Source organism: Elephas maximus, chromosome 1 (genome assembly GCF_024166365.1).
Source record: "Elephas maximus indicus isolate mEleMax1 chromosome 1, mEleMax1 primary haplotype, whole genome shotgun sequence".
NCBI classification, from domain to species: domain Eukaryota; kingdom Metazoa; phylum Chordata; class Mammalia; order Proboscidea; family Elephantidae; genus Elephas; species Elephas maximus.
In genome coordinates this window covers 44,693,172-44,708,348 of record NC_064819.1, presented here as the reverse complement: position 1 = coordinate 44,708,348, position 15,177 = coordinate 44,693,172, and the positions used below count along the sequence as shown (strand labels likewise).

The following is a 15,177-nucleotide window of genomic DNA, read 5'->3' as shown; positions in this document are numbered from 1 at the left end:
GGGTTTAAAGTAACCGGCGGCTGTGGATTATGCCTGCCATGAACCCCAGTTTTCCGTTTGGGCAGTTTCCTCGGTTACACTTCTGATATCAGTCTAACAAGCCATTTCAAGCCACCCCAGAGGCTCTATCCGAGGACGCCCACTTTCCCACCGCTCCTTCTTCCCGCCTCCGCTTTGGCCGAGATCCTCCGGCAGCCCCTCCCACACACCGCCCTGCCCGGTCGTCTGTCCGTGGTCTGTCTGTCCCGCGGCCATAACCCGGCTGAGATCCGCGCGCACCGGGCGGAGGGCGCAGGCGGCGCTGGGTGGGGATCCCGGACCCCCCATTCGGCTCTCCCCATAACAAGAACGGCGCCAGCAGCCCAGGCCCCTCCGCCCCTGACCCTGAACGCCCGCCCTCGGCCCCGCAGACCCCGCCTCAGGCGCCGCCGCTCTGATCCGGAAGACGCAGAGTCTGCACCTCCCGGTCCAGCCGGGCGCAGCGCAGAGAGTTCCCGAGGACTTAAAAACGGAAAGAGAAAAAAGTCTCGAGCGAGAAAATCCGTCAGCGCCGGCCCGCCCATCCTGGCTTCGCGGTCCAGTCACGGCCGAGGCGGAGGGAGGGACGGCGGGCGGCCGCGGCGGCCAGCCCAGGGACGCGGACTCCAAGCAGGCGCACGCCCGGCGGCCCGCTACTCACCGAGAGGCGGGAGGTGGGGACTCGGACCCGATCTGGCCTCGACGTCGACGCCGACGCCGCCCCGCGGTGGGAAGTTCCTTATAAAGCGGCGACGCGGCGCCGCCGGGATAGAGGGCCCGCTCGCCCGGCGCGCGGACTGAGGGTAGCGTACGCGGCCAGAACAAGCCTGTGCCCGGGCCCCGACCCCGGCCCCGCGCCGCGCGCTCGCCCACCGGGCGCGGCTCTGGGGCGCCCCCGCGCGGCCGGGCATGTGCGCGCCCCGCGGGCATGGCCTCGGCGGTGTTTGAGGGCACGTCGCTGGTGAACATGTTTGTGCGCGGCTGCTGGGTGAACGGCATCCGCAGGCTCATCATCAACCGGCGCGGCGACGAGGAGGAGTTCTTCGAGATCCGCACGGAGTGGTCGGACCGCAACGTGCTCTACCTGCACCGCAGCTACGCCGACCTGGGCCGCCTGCTGCGGCGCCTCGGCGACTCCTTCCCCGAGGACCGGCCGGCGCTGGCGCGCTCCCCGCTGCTGCCAGGTGCGCGGAGGGCGGGCGGCCGGCGGGCAGGAGGGCGGTTGTGAGGGAGTTCTAGAATAGAGTCAGGGGCAGGGGCGAGCTACTGAAGCCTGAAACTGCGTCGGTCACCTCTTCCCTGGTCCCCGGCACAAGGCAGGGGCGCTCAGGCTCTCCGCCCCCAGCGAATGCGCCCACTAGGCACGGTCGGGAGGATCCCAGTGTTCTGTGGCCCGGCGGGTGAGCGAGGAGGGGTGGGGTGGGAGAGGGACTTGGCAGGCGCGGCCCGCCCGGGCGGAGTGGCCAGGGCTGTCCGTGAGGGCTAGCCTGTTTCTTCGGAGGGAGACCGGGGTTGGTGAGGCGCTGCCGGTGCAAGTGACGTGGCCGGTGTGGGTCAGCCCCGCGGTCGCTTTCCCCAACCCGCTCGGGGTCGCGGCAGCAGCCCCCTCCTCCGGAAGAGGGGCTGCGCGCGCGGCCCGGCGCGCCCGGGCGGCTCCAGGGAGCGGCTTCCTCTGAGTTTGAGAACAGTTAACCACAGTGCGTGTCCAAGTTGTAGAGTCGAGTCTCTCCGGAGCGCTCTCCCGGGAGTGGAGCTCCTCCTCTCCTATCCGGTGACAAATGCTCCCTGAGCAATGAAGGGTGCCACGCAGCGCTTCCGTCATTGCTGGGCGGAGGGGCCAGGGTCCCACCCCGGGATGGGGCAGAGCATTTGGATTTGATTAACCCGGCCACCTCCTCCCAGCCTTGTGACTGAGCCTGGCTGCAGGCGCTTGGTGTTGGAGCGCCGCTGTGCCTTCTCTTCCTACCGTGTGGCTGGTCCCTTGCCCCAGGAGGGCCTGGAAGAGGGAAGGAAGCAGAGAGGGAGACTCAGTTGAGACGGAAAGAATGGGGGGGGGGAGCGTCGGGGGGTGGGGGGAGAAGGGACAGGGAAGCCTCGAGGCGGCGAGGACTTCGGAGCACGGTCCTGAGTGCTGAGTGTGTGGCTCCCCGCGGCTCAGAGGGTCAGAGGCATGTCGTCTAGAAGCCTGCCTTTTTGCAGACCTCCTCTAAGCAGACCTGGTGGAGTCTCGGGCGAGTTCACTGAAGCCCAGGGTGGCTTAAAGGACACCAGGATTCTGGAAAAGACATCGTGCCCCCTGCCTGTATGTGGAGGTCTGGAGATAGTCCGCCGCCAATGTGAGAATTATGTCGATAATGAGCGAGTTCTGGGAGACATGAACCTCATGACACCTCCTTTGGCGTCGAAGCAAGCCAGCAAATGAGAAGGCCGTGAGCCAGCAGACTGCAGGTATTCTCATATTCACAGCAGGCTGGAGATAGTTCAGGACTATTTCAAGTTTTCCCTAGATTTGGTATTTGGCTGTTTGTGTCATATTTTTAATTTAGCGGTGAATGCCCAAGTTAGGAAAGCATAGATGAAGGAACAGCTGGTTGTTCAATGACTTCGCGCCTTTCTGGAGCCCTGGCGGCACAATGGTTAAGAGCTTGGCTGCTAACCAAAAGGTTGGCAGTTCCAATCCGCCAGCCACTCCTTGGTAACCCTGTGGTGCAGTTCTACTCTGTCCGGTAGGGGCGCTATGAGTTGGAATCTACTGTCCTTTGTGGAATAAGGCATAATGTGCACTTTTGAGCCCCTGAGGGCAGGCGGAGAGCCCTCCGCTGCGATCCTGAGCTAAGTGGTTGTAAATCGTAACTTCCCGTTTGGTTCCTCGCTTGTAGCATTATACCTGTCGCCTGCGTTTTGTCGTGAGGATTAAAGTGGGTGGTAGAGTGCCTAGAATACAGTAAGCCCCTCATTTTAAACGCAAGTCGTTGCAGTCTTCCTCTAAGTAGAGGAAGTCCTGGCAGGTGACCAAGGAGGGCAGGAGGAGAGGGAGGGGGTGGGAGTGGGCCTGGGAAATGACCTAGCCTTAGCTGCTAGGTTGTGTGTAGAGATGGGAGGAGGGGTGTGGGATGTAGTCCTGGAAACGCCTCACCTGGAGCAGAAGGGCAGTGCAGGTAAGGAACTCCAGCTTGCCCTGTGAACGCGCTGCGTACTCTCCCTGTGCACACACAGACTGTCGGGGTCAGGCTAGTTCGAGAGGTGGATAGACACATGGCTAAAAAAGTGCCCCTGAAGGGTGGAGACCATCAGTGAAGGAAGGTTTCGGAAGTGGGTGATTGCCTTGGAGAAGATGATAGTCAAAAAAGAGCGTGATAGCTTCTTTCAAGTATCTAAAGGGGGAAAAAAAATCAGAAATAGGGATTAGGCATGGCGTGTGGGGGAGGGGCAGTGGGGAAGAAGACCAGTGGTTAGTGTAAAGGACTTCCTGACAGCCCAAGACAGGATTGATGCCTGGCTGGTAACCAGTACCTGTCCTGTGGGGGCTCCCTGCCGGGGCTAGCCCATCATCCTGGATGGAGCTGTAGACGGTGGCCTGGGCCCTGAGGAGGGTGGCCTGTAAGCCCTTTTCTCCTTTCTAGTCTATGATTCTCTGCACAGAGGCAAGCATGTCCCTCCCCAGCAACACCTGAGCTTTGTTGTACAATCCCAGGGGAAGTCCTTTTCCTGTTTTTTGATCCTTTTAAATCCAGGTAAATTGTTTGCTAAGTAAAATACAACACCATAACATAAGGTTCCACCTATTTCCACGCAGATTTACTATTTGCATAAAACGTTTGGTTATACAGACTATAAACACAAAAGATAGCCAGATGTGTGCATGGTATTGGAAATGCCGGCTCTTCTCAGTGTAATTCCCCCTCAGATTCCCCTGGTTTAAATTTATTGAAATGTTTCTGGGCTGGGTTAGATTTGCACTCTCTGGTTTCATTAAAAAGCTTTGTGAGAAAATAGGGTTTTGGGATCCTATGCTGACAGCAGGCCACTGCTTCTTGTAAATGTAGGCAGGAATAGCCTCAGAGGGTGTGAAATTCTGGCCCCTACTGGCATTGTGGAAACCCTGGTGGCGTAGTGGTTAAGTGCTACAGCTGCTAACCAAGAGGTCAGCAGTTCAAATCTGCCAGGTGCTCCTTGGAAACTCTATGGGGCAGTTCTACTCTGTTCTATGGGGTCGCTGTGAGTCGGACCCGACTCCACAGCAGTGGGTTTGGTTTTTGGTTTAGTACTGGCATTGTTGAATCTGCCTGCAGTTATAGGACGCTGAGACCTTTTTCTTGGTCCCTCCAGTATTGCAGTTGGGAGAATGTTTGCATGGGAGAATGTGCTCTTCTGTACAAACACTGTGGTGTTATGTTTGGCTGTCATCCACGGGCCTCGTGTGTATCTCGGTGACATCTACAGGAATTTTTTGTTATCGTGGAAAAACGTTTATAACAAGGAATTTGCCATTTTAGCCATTTTTAGGTGTAATTCAGTAGCATTAATTACTGTAAAAATGGTGTGGGAGCAGAGTCTGACCTCTTCTCTCTTCACAAGGGGGAAGGAGAATCAAGATCAACAACCCAAGGCTGATTCCAATGAGGCAGAGTTCAGACATGGCCTCCTCTCTCTACCACCTTTACCAATTCTGACGTCAACTGTCTCTCCCATGGCATTCTCCACTTCTCTGCTGGGTTCCATAGTTTGTTACAGTGGCCACACAGAACTCACAGATAATACTTATGATTATGGGGTTTGTTAGGGAAGTAACAGGTTATAGCTTAGGCTCAGGAACACTCAGGATACAGTTCTCTTCCATCAGAACAGCCTCTTTTCAGCTGTGCTCGAAGGCACACCATCCCCACCTCTGGCCCTAAGCCTCTGCCCTGCTCGGGCAAGCATTACAAAGCCCTTTTAGCCGCTGCCATTAAGTCCCCAGAGGCACCCCAGGCACTCCGTTTGCTTGCTCAGTGGGACAGGAAGCCCACAGCTCGGTCTCCTGCTGGTCTCTCCTGCTACCACTTCTCACTGTCATCAGGGTTACAGTATCTCTCTCTCTTTCCCTCTTGGTGTCCTGGTTCCAGGAGCTTCTCAGCACAGGGATCCTGGGTCCAAACGACGAACTCTCTGCTCCGGGCTGTTCTTCCTTGGTGGTGGTGGGATCCTCTCCTTCTCACCTCTGGGGTGGCTCATTTCAAGCCCAGCGGCATGGCAAAGCTGACCAATCCCCTTGGTGGGCCGCAATCACAACTACCTATCACACAGTCCCACCCAGTCACTTGGGTGGGAGTTAAAAGACTGGCTGGAAAGGCCACATAAAAGTGATCTACCGCACCGCAGTTACATTCATCATGTTGTGCAACCACCACCACTGACCATTTCCAAAGGTATTTCATCACCCCAAACAGAACTCAGTGGCCTCCCCAAGGATGTCTGAGCAGGGGCATGGGGTGTAAGCATGGTGCTGTCTACCTCCCTTCACCTGGGTTAGTTCCGGGTCCTCCCTGAGCCTTCTGTTTGGGGAGGTGGGACGGCATTGACCTCAGGACTTGTCTTGCTTCCATCCTCTACCTCTTTTCTTTGGAGTCTTGATTTCTCACTTTACCCTCCTCTTGATTTGGGTCTGATACACCCTGCCTCTTCCTTTCTTGCCCCCCCAGCCCAAGAGGAGGGAGGTAGCTGCTTCTTGCTGATATTATCTCTGGGCTACCAAGGTGTTCCCTTTTTGCCTTTTCCATACCCTAATACTAGTGTGGCCAAGTCTCTGATTTAAATCCCCTCTATGCAATACCAAGGAGCCCTGGTGGTGCAGTGGTTAAAGTGTTTGGCTGCTACCTGAAAGGACTGTGGTTTGAACTCACCAGGCATTCCACAGGAGAAAGATGTGACAGTCTGCTTCCATAAAGTTTACAGCCTTGGAAACCCTATGGGGCAGTTCTGCTCTGTCCTATAGGGTCCCTATGGGTCAGAATCAACTCAGAGGCAGTGGGTTTGGTTTGGGTTTACACAATACCTAATGTGGTTCAGATTTTCCTGCTCAGGCCCTGACCAAGGGCGTTTGCCTTATTTATGCCTCACACATCCAGGAAGGTTTACACTTTATGACGCACATGCAAAATTTCTCCGTGGACTGTTTTGGGCTTTTGCACTATTTGATCCTTTTTTTATGGCCTTGTGAAGCCTGAGCTCTCCTCTTCACCACTGCAGCGACAGGTTGTGTTTCCAGAGTAGCTACGTGATCTTTGGTTCTCCATCAGGGAATATCAGCATTTGGGTTTTGCATTCATTTGCTCAACAAATGTTTGCCGAATGCCTGCCAGGTGCCAGGCAGTGTTCTAGGTGCTTGGGGACACAACACTGAACAAAACTCACGCAAAAATCCCTGCCCTTATGATTCTTGTATTCTAGTTAGGAGAAATCTATAATAAACAAGATAAACAAGTGAAAAGTACATGTCATTAGAAAGGGGTATATGTTCAAGATTAAAAAAAGGAATCAAGGAAAGGGGCTATGACATGTAAGGGCACGTTGTTGTTAGGCCCTGTCAAGTTGGTTCTAACTCATAGGGACCCTACGCACACACAATAGAACGAAACACTGCCTGGTCCTGCACTATCCTCACAGTCGTTGCTATGTTTGAGCCCATTGTTGGAGCCACTGTCAGTCTACCTCATTGAGGGTCTTGCCTTTTTTTGCTGACCCTTCACTTTTTTTTTTTTTTTTTTCACTTTACCAAGCATGATGTCCTTCTTCAGGGACTGGTCCCTTTTGATAATACGTCCACAGTACGTAAGATGCAGTTTCGCCGTCCTTGCTTCTAAGAATCATTCTGGCTGTACTTCCTCCAAGACAGATTTGTTCGTCCTTTTGGCAGTCCATGGTATATTCAGTATTCTTCCCCAACACCACAACTCAAAGGCATCAATTCTTTGGTCTTCCTTATTCATTGTCCAGTTTTCACATGCATGTAAGGCAATTGAAAATACCATGGCTTGGTTCAGGTGCACCTTAGTCCTCAGAGCAAACATGTTTGCTTTTTAACATTTTAAAGAGGACTTTTGCAGCAGATTGGCCCAATGCAATACGTTGTTTGATTTCTTGATGGTCTTTTCCACAGTCGGCCCTTAGCTTTGTTCTGATGGTATGGAGCGTCTCTGTCATCTCTTCCCACAGGTGTAGTTGATTTGATTCCTGTGTATTCTATCTGGTGAAATCTGCGTGTATGGCTGCTGTTTATATTGTTGAAAAAAGTATTTGCAATGAATAAGTTGTTGGTTTTGCAAGATTCTATCATGATCAAGGCCATATTTTCCAAGTACCGATTCTTCTTTGTTTCCAACTTTGGCATTCTGGTCACCAGTAATTATCAATGCATCCTGATTGCATGTTTGATCAATTTCAGACTGCAGAAGTTGGTGAAAATCTTCAATTTCTTCATCTTTGGCATTAGTGGTTGGTGCATAATAGTCATATTAATTTGTCTTCCTTGCAGGCATATGGATATTATCCTATCACTGTCAGCGTTGTACTTCAGGATAGATACTGAAATGTTCTTTTTGACAATGAATACAACACCATTCCTCTTCAGTTTGTCATTCCCAGCATAGTGGACCATGATTGTCCAATTCAGAATGGCCAACACTAGTCCATTTCAGCTCACTGCCTAGGATATTGATTTTTATGTGTTCCATATCATTTTTGACAACTTCCAATTTTCCTAGCTTCATACTTCGTACATCTCATGTTCAGATTATTATTGATGTTTGCAGCTGTTTCTTCTCATTTTGAGTTGTGCCGCATCAGCAAATGAAAGTACTGAAAACTTGACTCCTTCCACGTCATTAAGATCGACTCTACTTTGAGGAGGCAGCTTTTCCCCAGTCGTATTCTGAGTGCCTTCCAACCTGAGGGGCTGATCTTCTGGCACTATATCAGACAACGCTCCGCTGCTCTTCATAAGGTTTTCACTGGCCAGTTTTTTTTTTTTTTAAGAAGTAGATTGCCACATCTTTCTTCCTAGTGTGTCTTAGGCTGAAAGTTCAGCTGCAACCTGTCCACCATGGGTGGCCCTGCTGGTATTTGAAATACCAGTGGCATAGCTCCTAGCCTCAAAGCAACATGAAAGCTCCCACAGTACAGCAAACAGATGAGTGGTGGAAGTGGGGGCATAGGAGGGTTTAAATATAGGTAGGGTGGCCAGGGACAGTCTTACTAAGAAATGATGATTGAGCAGAGACCTGAAGCAGGGGCGGGGAGGGGGGGGAGCCAGCCATGTGGTTCCCTGGGAAGGCGCATTCCAGGCAGAGGGAAGGGCAAGTGCAGAGGCCCTGAGGCCAGCATGTGCCTGGAGGGTTGAGTAAGGAGGAGGCCACTGTGGCTGGAGTCCAGAGGAGGAGGTGGGGAGTAGTAGGAAAAAACGATCCCATCAGGCCTTGTGGGAGTAGGACAAATCCCATCAGGCCTTGTGATCACGGTTCAGTTCTGGAGAGGTTTGAGCAGGGAGATGACGTGTTCTGACATGCACTCTGCTCCTGTGCTGAGAGAGACTGGAAGGGGCAGGGGGGAGCAGGGAGACCAGGGGAGAGGGGCTGGATGCTTGGTTTAGGTATGGCAGAGCAGGTGTAAGAGGTGATCGGAAACTGATGTGTCTTAAGGATTTGTTGAGAGACAGGATTTACAGCAAAACCAGATGTGGTCGTAAGGGACTCAGGAACGACACCAGTGTTTTTGGGCTGAGAAGCAGAATTGTTGTTGCTGTGATGGGGAAGCTTGCAGGAGGTGGTTAGGAGCCACCTAGGGGAGGAGGTGGTTAGGAGCCCAGCTGTGAACGTGGTGTTCTAGAGGTTTCTTCATTAGAGCCCATCATTTAGAGCCAGCGTGCGATTCCAGAGTCCACCTGTGAGTTCTCCTTTATCCATGAGGGCACAACTCTACCTGCGTGCTCGTAGGCTGTTCTTAGCCTGGAGGAGAATGAAGGCTCCAGGGTATTATCAGGAAGCGCTGGACACAGGAACCACCTGACTCCCACACCCACACTCTGGCGAGAAGTGTGCTTAGCCCCCGAGGCCTGCGCCTGCCTGCACTCACTCTTAATTGGACAAATGGGAGAAGCTCAGTGCTACCCCAAAACAGGAGGGGAGCAGGCCACTTGATGAGAGGTCTGACTGCGGACCCACTGAGTTTACCCTTATAGCGAGAGTGCCTGGGAAAGAGCCGGGCTGTTGTGATCTCAGCACAGGCGGGCTCTGGAGGTCTGGTTCAGCAGTGGGGGCGGGCATGCCCTTTGCCTCTGACCCCTCCCCTCCCCACCCCAGGGCCATTTGGGCAGTCTTTCTGATTCACAGAAATACTCTTCCAAATACACCTGCCCCTTAGTTATTGACATGGTTAGGTTGCAAAGATCAGGTCTTTATGTGAAAATTGACATTACACAAAATACTTGTGATTCCCTATCCCCGCCTCCTGGGCCCCAGCCCTTCCAATGGGACAGCAATGGCCACTCTATACCTGCGGTGGTCACAGCAGCACCAGACATGGGGTCCCCCTTGCTCTGCTTGCCAGAATGCGAATTCATGCTGGCTGGGCATTTTCAGCCACCTGGCATCACAGCTTGGGCTCTTCAGTGCAGGAAGCAGGCGGCGTGGGCTGGATGGTACACAGAGGTGAGTGCTGCCCGTGCCCCCTCCTGGCACCTGCTGGCTGGTACCTACACACAAGCCAAGCATAGGGTGGAGGGTGGGGTGCACCAGGAGAGGTGGGGGGAGCGTAAGCTGGAACGTCAGTGCCCCTGCAGGCTCCAGACTGGGATTAAGTACCCTGGGGCGGTGCCGTTCCTCCCTCTGGGCACCCTGGACAAGTTGTGCACACAGACCTGTGTGGATGAGGGTGTGCAGGTCGTCAGGTCGTTAATGTGCAAAACAGTTGGGTAGTGGGTTCTTTACTATTGTCGTACATGGGAAATGTCAGGTAACAAGGGTGAGTGAGGAGTAGGTGTGTAGGGCTCCTGGCCTGGGCCACGGGATTTTCCAGGCCCCAGGGCAGCATGTTCTGCTGTCCCAGCCCTGTGCTGGGGACACCTGCTGGCCGGATAGGTCAGCCTCCCATCGTGGGCAGTTTCTGAGGGACCCGTGCACCTCCAGGTAGCCTGCTTGTCCCCTCTCTTCCTTCTGCTCTGTTTTTCTTTCCCAGTCCTACACCTGCCACCCACCCCGGGCTTTGCTCTGATTTTCTTATTCCCCTTTTCCTGGCGTCTTTTTTCTCTGTAAATGGTCAGTTTGCTGAGTTGGGTTTGTGAGCCCAAATTTCATCCCATTAGATCTCAAACTTGTGCTCATGGGCCCCACATGACCTGAATTAACTTTGAGCCAGAGACAAGCCAGTGAGAAGCTCACAGACATGGTTTTGGAGCTTGTTTCTAGGGTGTGGTTACTTTCCACCGAGTGTCCAAAGAGAAAGCTTGTGCTCTGCTCCTTGGATCAGGCATCCTGCTGCCTTCCAGGCTGTCCCCCAGGGACGCAGGCATCCCTTCCCTCTTTAAAACAACTCTGGGCCTGATATTTCCCTGCTATCTATTTTCACGAACACTTTTCCCAAAGGAGAAAGATGTTTCTGCTTTGTGAAAAGTAAAAAAGAAAGCAGATTTGAAGGGCCAGTGGAAGCTATAACCAAGGCTTTGAACCAGTTCAAATGGTTCAGTAATTGCCATCTTAAACAAGGGCCGTATACACGTTGCATAGCAACCAAATCTGTTGCCCCTGTGATTTTGACCCAAGTAGGAAACAAACAGCTTCCCCGCGCTCAAAGATGGCAGCTGACCGCACCGTTTTGAATGTGTCACTCTCCACGCCCCTGCCAATAATGTCACTCTCTGAAAGTCCTGCCACAGCCCTTCTTCCTGAAAGTTTCAGGAGCCTGATGCGGGAGATTGGATTAGGGCTTTGAACCGGTTCAGAATTGTTCAGAGCCCTGCAACAGAGCCCGCACCCTGTGGTTGTGCAGGGCTGGCCCAGAGGCCTCTGGTTAATGCTGCACAGGTGAGCTGCATGCCGAGTCTGGCAGCACCCCATCGGCCTCTCCTCAGGCCTCTCCAAGCCCACCCTATAAGCATTATTTGTCAGCAAGAGATGATTAATCAAGGAGTGACAAACTGATTCAATCTCTAATGTCGTATTAATTTGACATGTGTTATAGCTGGGGCTTTAAGCCAGTTCACAACAGTTCAGTAATTGCCGTCCTAAGTAGAAAGGGAAGAGGGAAGGCAGGAACATGTAATTAAACTGACGGCATGCTACTCGCTTCTGTATGTCCCTTAATCCCACCAGCAACTGTCCCTTTGTCCCATGTGGGAGGGTCAAGGCCCTGAGAGGTTAGGTGACCTCCCCTCCATGCCAGGGTACAGAGCACGTTCCTGGTAGGAGGCAGGCTCAGTGGTTCAAAGCACTTCTTTGGGATCGGACAGGTAAGGCCTCATATTCTGGCTGTGCCGCCCAACTGCAGGCAAGTTGGCTGGTTCCTCAGGTCTCGGGTATATTATTAATAAAACAGCAGTCGTAATATCTGCATTACAGGGTAGTTGTGAGTGCTGAGAACAGGACTGTCACAAGGCACCAGGCACAGTGCTGGCCATGTAAGGTGCTAGCTTTGCACCAGCCTGTCTGACTCCACAGCTCCTGCCCTTGGCACTGGCCAGGCCACACCCTAGCTGAGTCATCAAGGTCAGGGGATGGGGTGCTGGCTTGCTATGAGTAACAGCACCCTGCTCTCCAGAATGGATGGCACAGGTGAGCTGCTGGATGCCAATCCTGACAGCACCCTCTGCAGGTGTGGCCCACTCGGCCGCTGGTGAGGCTCCCGGTGAGGCAGGGACCGTGATAGCTCCAGCTCCGGCTGTACAGAGATAAGGTATGGGGGTCACCTCAGTGGAACCCCTACAGACCAAGGCCTGTGGCTCTGCTGGCCCAGAAACCTAATTTGGTACTTGGGGCTTGGTGTGGATCTGGCTCAGGGGGACTGTGCTCCATGAGCAGATTCTTGGGGATTGGACAACTGTGGAATTGTCAGGGCTGGAGTATTTATTTACTATAAAAAAGAATGCTAGATGGGCCCAAGTTCCCATGGCTAGAACCCACATGGTTAGCCCCAGGTCCCCTTCGCACTTCATGATCCAATCCTCGCTGTTCTGGTTACCCTTTGGGCCATCCCACTTCCTGATCCCACTGTCCCTTCCTCCTCCCTCCCTGCTCGCCTGTATACACTCACTGTGCAGGTCTCAGCAAAGTGCCACTTCACTGCACATCGACCTGGTTGGAATGAAAGCTCTGTGAAGGCAGGGCCCTGTCTGCCTTGTTTGCCACTGTGTCCGCAGCACCTGAGACAGTGCCTAGCTCCTGGTAGAAGCTCCATCAGCATTTGGAATAAGTGAGTGAACAAGTGACTAGAAACCTCAGGTGGTGCTTCCTGCCTCAAGAGCCCCAATGGTACAGTATGCCTGGATCCCTTTGATGTTTTAAGGCAGGCTGGCTCTTTACAAATGTTGTCAGCTTAGTAAGGGGACTTGGCTTTTAGTGGGAGAGTCAAGAAGAGGCCCAGAGAGGGCAGGGTTACAGGAAAACACTGTAAAGATCAGTAAGTTTAAACCTTTTCTTGGCCAGTGCGATATACAGTTGCCCACCCATCTTTTCTACCTCTCGAGTTTACCGGGAAGCCCTTTTCCCACTGACAGTGCATGCTGCTGCAAACCAGGGGCCTTTATGACTGTTTGAAACTGAAAAAAACAGCGTCGGCCACAAATTACTGTTTCTACAGGGTCCACTGCTCTCTAAGGGTAGGCTTGTGGGAGGGGGGCAAGAAATCCCTACTACCTACCAAAAATTCAGACACACTCAATAGTTCAGCATGCTTCTGTTAATAAAAACACATGGTATCAACAAAAAATCCAAAGCAGAAAATAATTGGTTCTTAAAGAGGTTAAACCCAAACCAAAACAAACCTACTGCCCTCGCCTCGATTCCGACTCATAGCGACCCTACAGAACAGAGTAGAGCTGCCCCATAGGATTTCCAAGGCTGTAAATCATTATGGAGGCAGACTGCCACGTCTTTCTTCTGTGGAGTGGCCGGTGGCTTCAGACAGCTGACTTTTTGGTTGACACCTGAGCACTTTAACCGCTGTGCCACCAGAGCTCCCTAGTTTAAGCCAAACTCAGTTTTTCACTCTGATAAAAATTTCAGTCACTTAAGGCGCACCTCACAGGTGGGAAGCACCTTCCTGTGATTTCATCACCACTACCGCTGTCTCTTCCTCTACATCCTGTGCCCTGCTTTCTTGGAAGGATGTAAGGTTACTGTTGACCACCATTCCGCAGCTCTGATAGCTGGGGTGAGCATCGCTGTCTGACTAGATACTGCTGCCTGCAGCAGGGTGCAGAGAGGGCAGTGACGCACTGCAGTTCCTCTTGCTGTGCGGGTACACTGTTTGACACCCACAGGGGAGAGAGTAGCTGAGGTTTTCCAGGTAGTAAGAACGTCCATTGGGATGCTTAATTACGCAAAGAATAGCAAATTCAGTTAGGCTCTCAAGCTAACCGTTTTTTACTCCCTCCTTAAAACTCAGCATATATGAAGCATATTTAGCAAACAGGTACTTAAGAAGTAAACACTGAAAATTTTCTTAGAAAACTTAAGATGTTTTCTTTCCAAAATTTGTGTTACACTCAACATTTAAAGAATATCTCTTATGCAAACAAGTTGACCCTTGCATAACCCAAGCGACATGCTTTTTAGTTATTTGTGTACATGGTGGTGATGGACACACTTGTTAAGTGGAAAAGAAACTAAATGTGATTTATTATTTGACTCAATTTGAAAGTTCACTTTACAGAGAATGTCTCTAGGCTGCCTATTGTGTGTGAGTCAGAAAGCTTTCTTTCCAGAAGCCTGTTCTGTGGGTAATAAGTGTTCCTTAATGCATTTCGAAAAGAATTGTCTTCTTTCAGGATTGAACACAGAGCATCTTGCCTTTATTTCCAGGGTAGCAGCAGAAAGTACTCAAGTTAGATTCTGAGCTCCAAAGTCCACAGAGGTGGAGGCCAGGGATGGTGAGCAGCAATGTTTAGCCCAGAGCCTCTCTTACTGCCTGTGGGACTTTGGACCTGCTCTTGTGAGATTAGGACTCTAGGCTTGTTTCTGTCTGTTCACTCTGATAACATGTTCAGTTTGGGTTCCAAGAATAAATCAGATGTTTGTGTTTGCATAAGGAAGCGAATTCTGAAACTAACAGACACATTTTGTGTTCTCAGTTTTCCAGGCTGAGCTGGCTTAGGAAGGAAGGGTGTCTTCTCTGCTCAAGGCTGATTTTTCACCCACAATTGTGTGTAAAATTGGCTCACTGAAATTTATACTTAATGGTGTTGCCAATTTTTTGCTTTCGAATTCTGAAGTGTTTGGGCCAAATCTGGGGAAAATCATCACATCACAAATTGTGTACAGTGAAATTTAAAAAGTTGAAGTCATACTCGTGATTATAAATACTTTATCAGAAATAAGAAAAATTTCTGGGGGCTGTGAAGTGTCTGGAGTCAGCTTCCTGAGAGAAGAACTTCATGTGGTTGGCAGACCATTGTCACAAGTAGTTCAGACTTACCCAGTGGCTCTATGGGGAAAGACTTGGAGATTTGCTTCCATAATGATTACAGCCAAGAAAACCCTATGGGGCAATTCTACTTCGTCACATGGGGTCACTACAAGTTGAAATCAACTCCACATTTCTCTCTGGTGCCATCCTCAGTGAACTAAGTCTTGCGGCTTTCACGGAGTGCTCGCTCCCCCTGCTGGCCAGTGTGTGGAATCACAGCCTCAAAGGAGGTCTTTGATCTGGTTTACTGTTCCTGTAACTATGCAAATTCACAACCATTTTACCCACCTGCAATTTTTATCACTACGCTTATGGGTAGTTAAACTAAGTGAAACAAAAACCTTGTGCATGTAACAATATTTGGAATATAAAAGCCAAAAGATTTAATATCCGAAAGACTTGAAAGCAGAGACTCAACAGAGACTTGTACACCAATCTTCACTGCAGCACTATTCACAACAGCCAAAGGTGGAAACAACGTAAGTGCTCATCAACAGATAGTTGAAT

General features: G+C 51.5%; 1 protein-coding gene across 1 annotated transcript in view; it reads left to right on the top strand.

Annotated features, from left to right (window-relative positions):
• Positions 1-254: 254 nt before the first annotated feature.
• The window catches only part of PXDC1 (PX domain containing 1), a 39,356-nt gene continuing 24,433 nt past the window's right edge, over positions 255-15,177 (top strand). Inside the window, exon 1 of the mRNA XM_049875388.1 lies at positions 255-1,202. Coding sequence (XP_049731345.1) covers positions 947-1,202 — 256 coding nt within the window. The 5' untranslated portion in view covers positions 255-946. The remainder of the gene's footprint in view (positions 1,203-15,177) is intronic.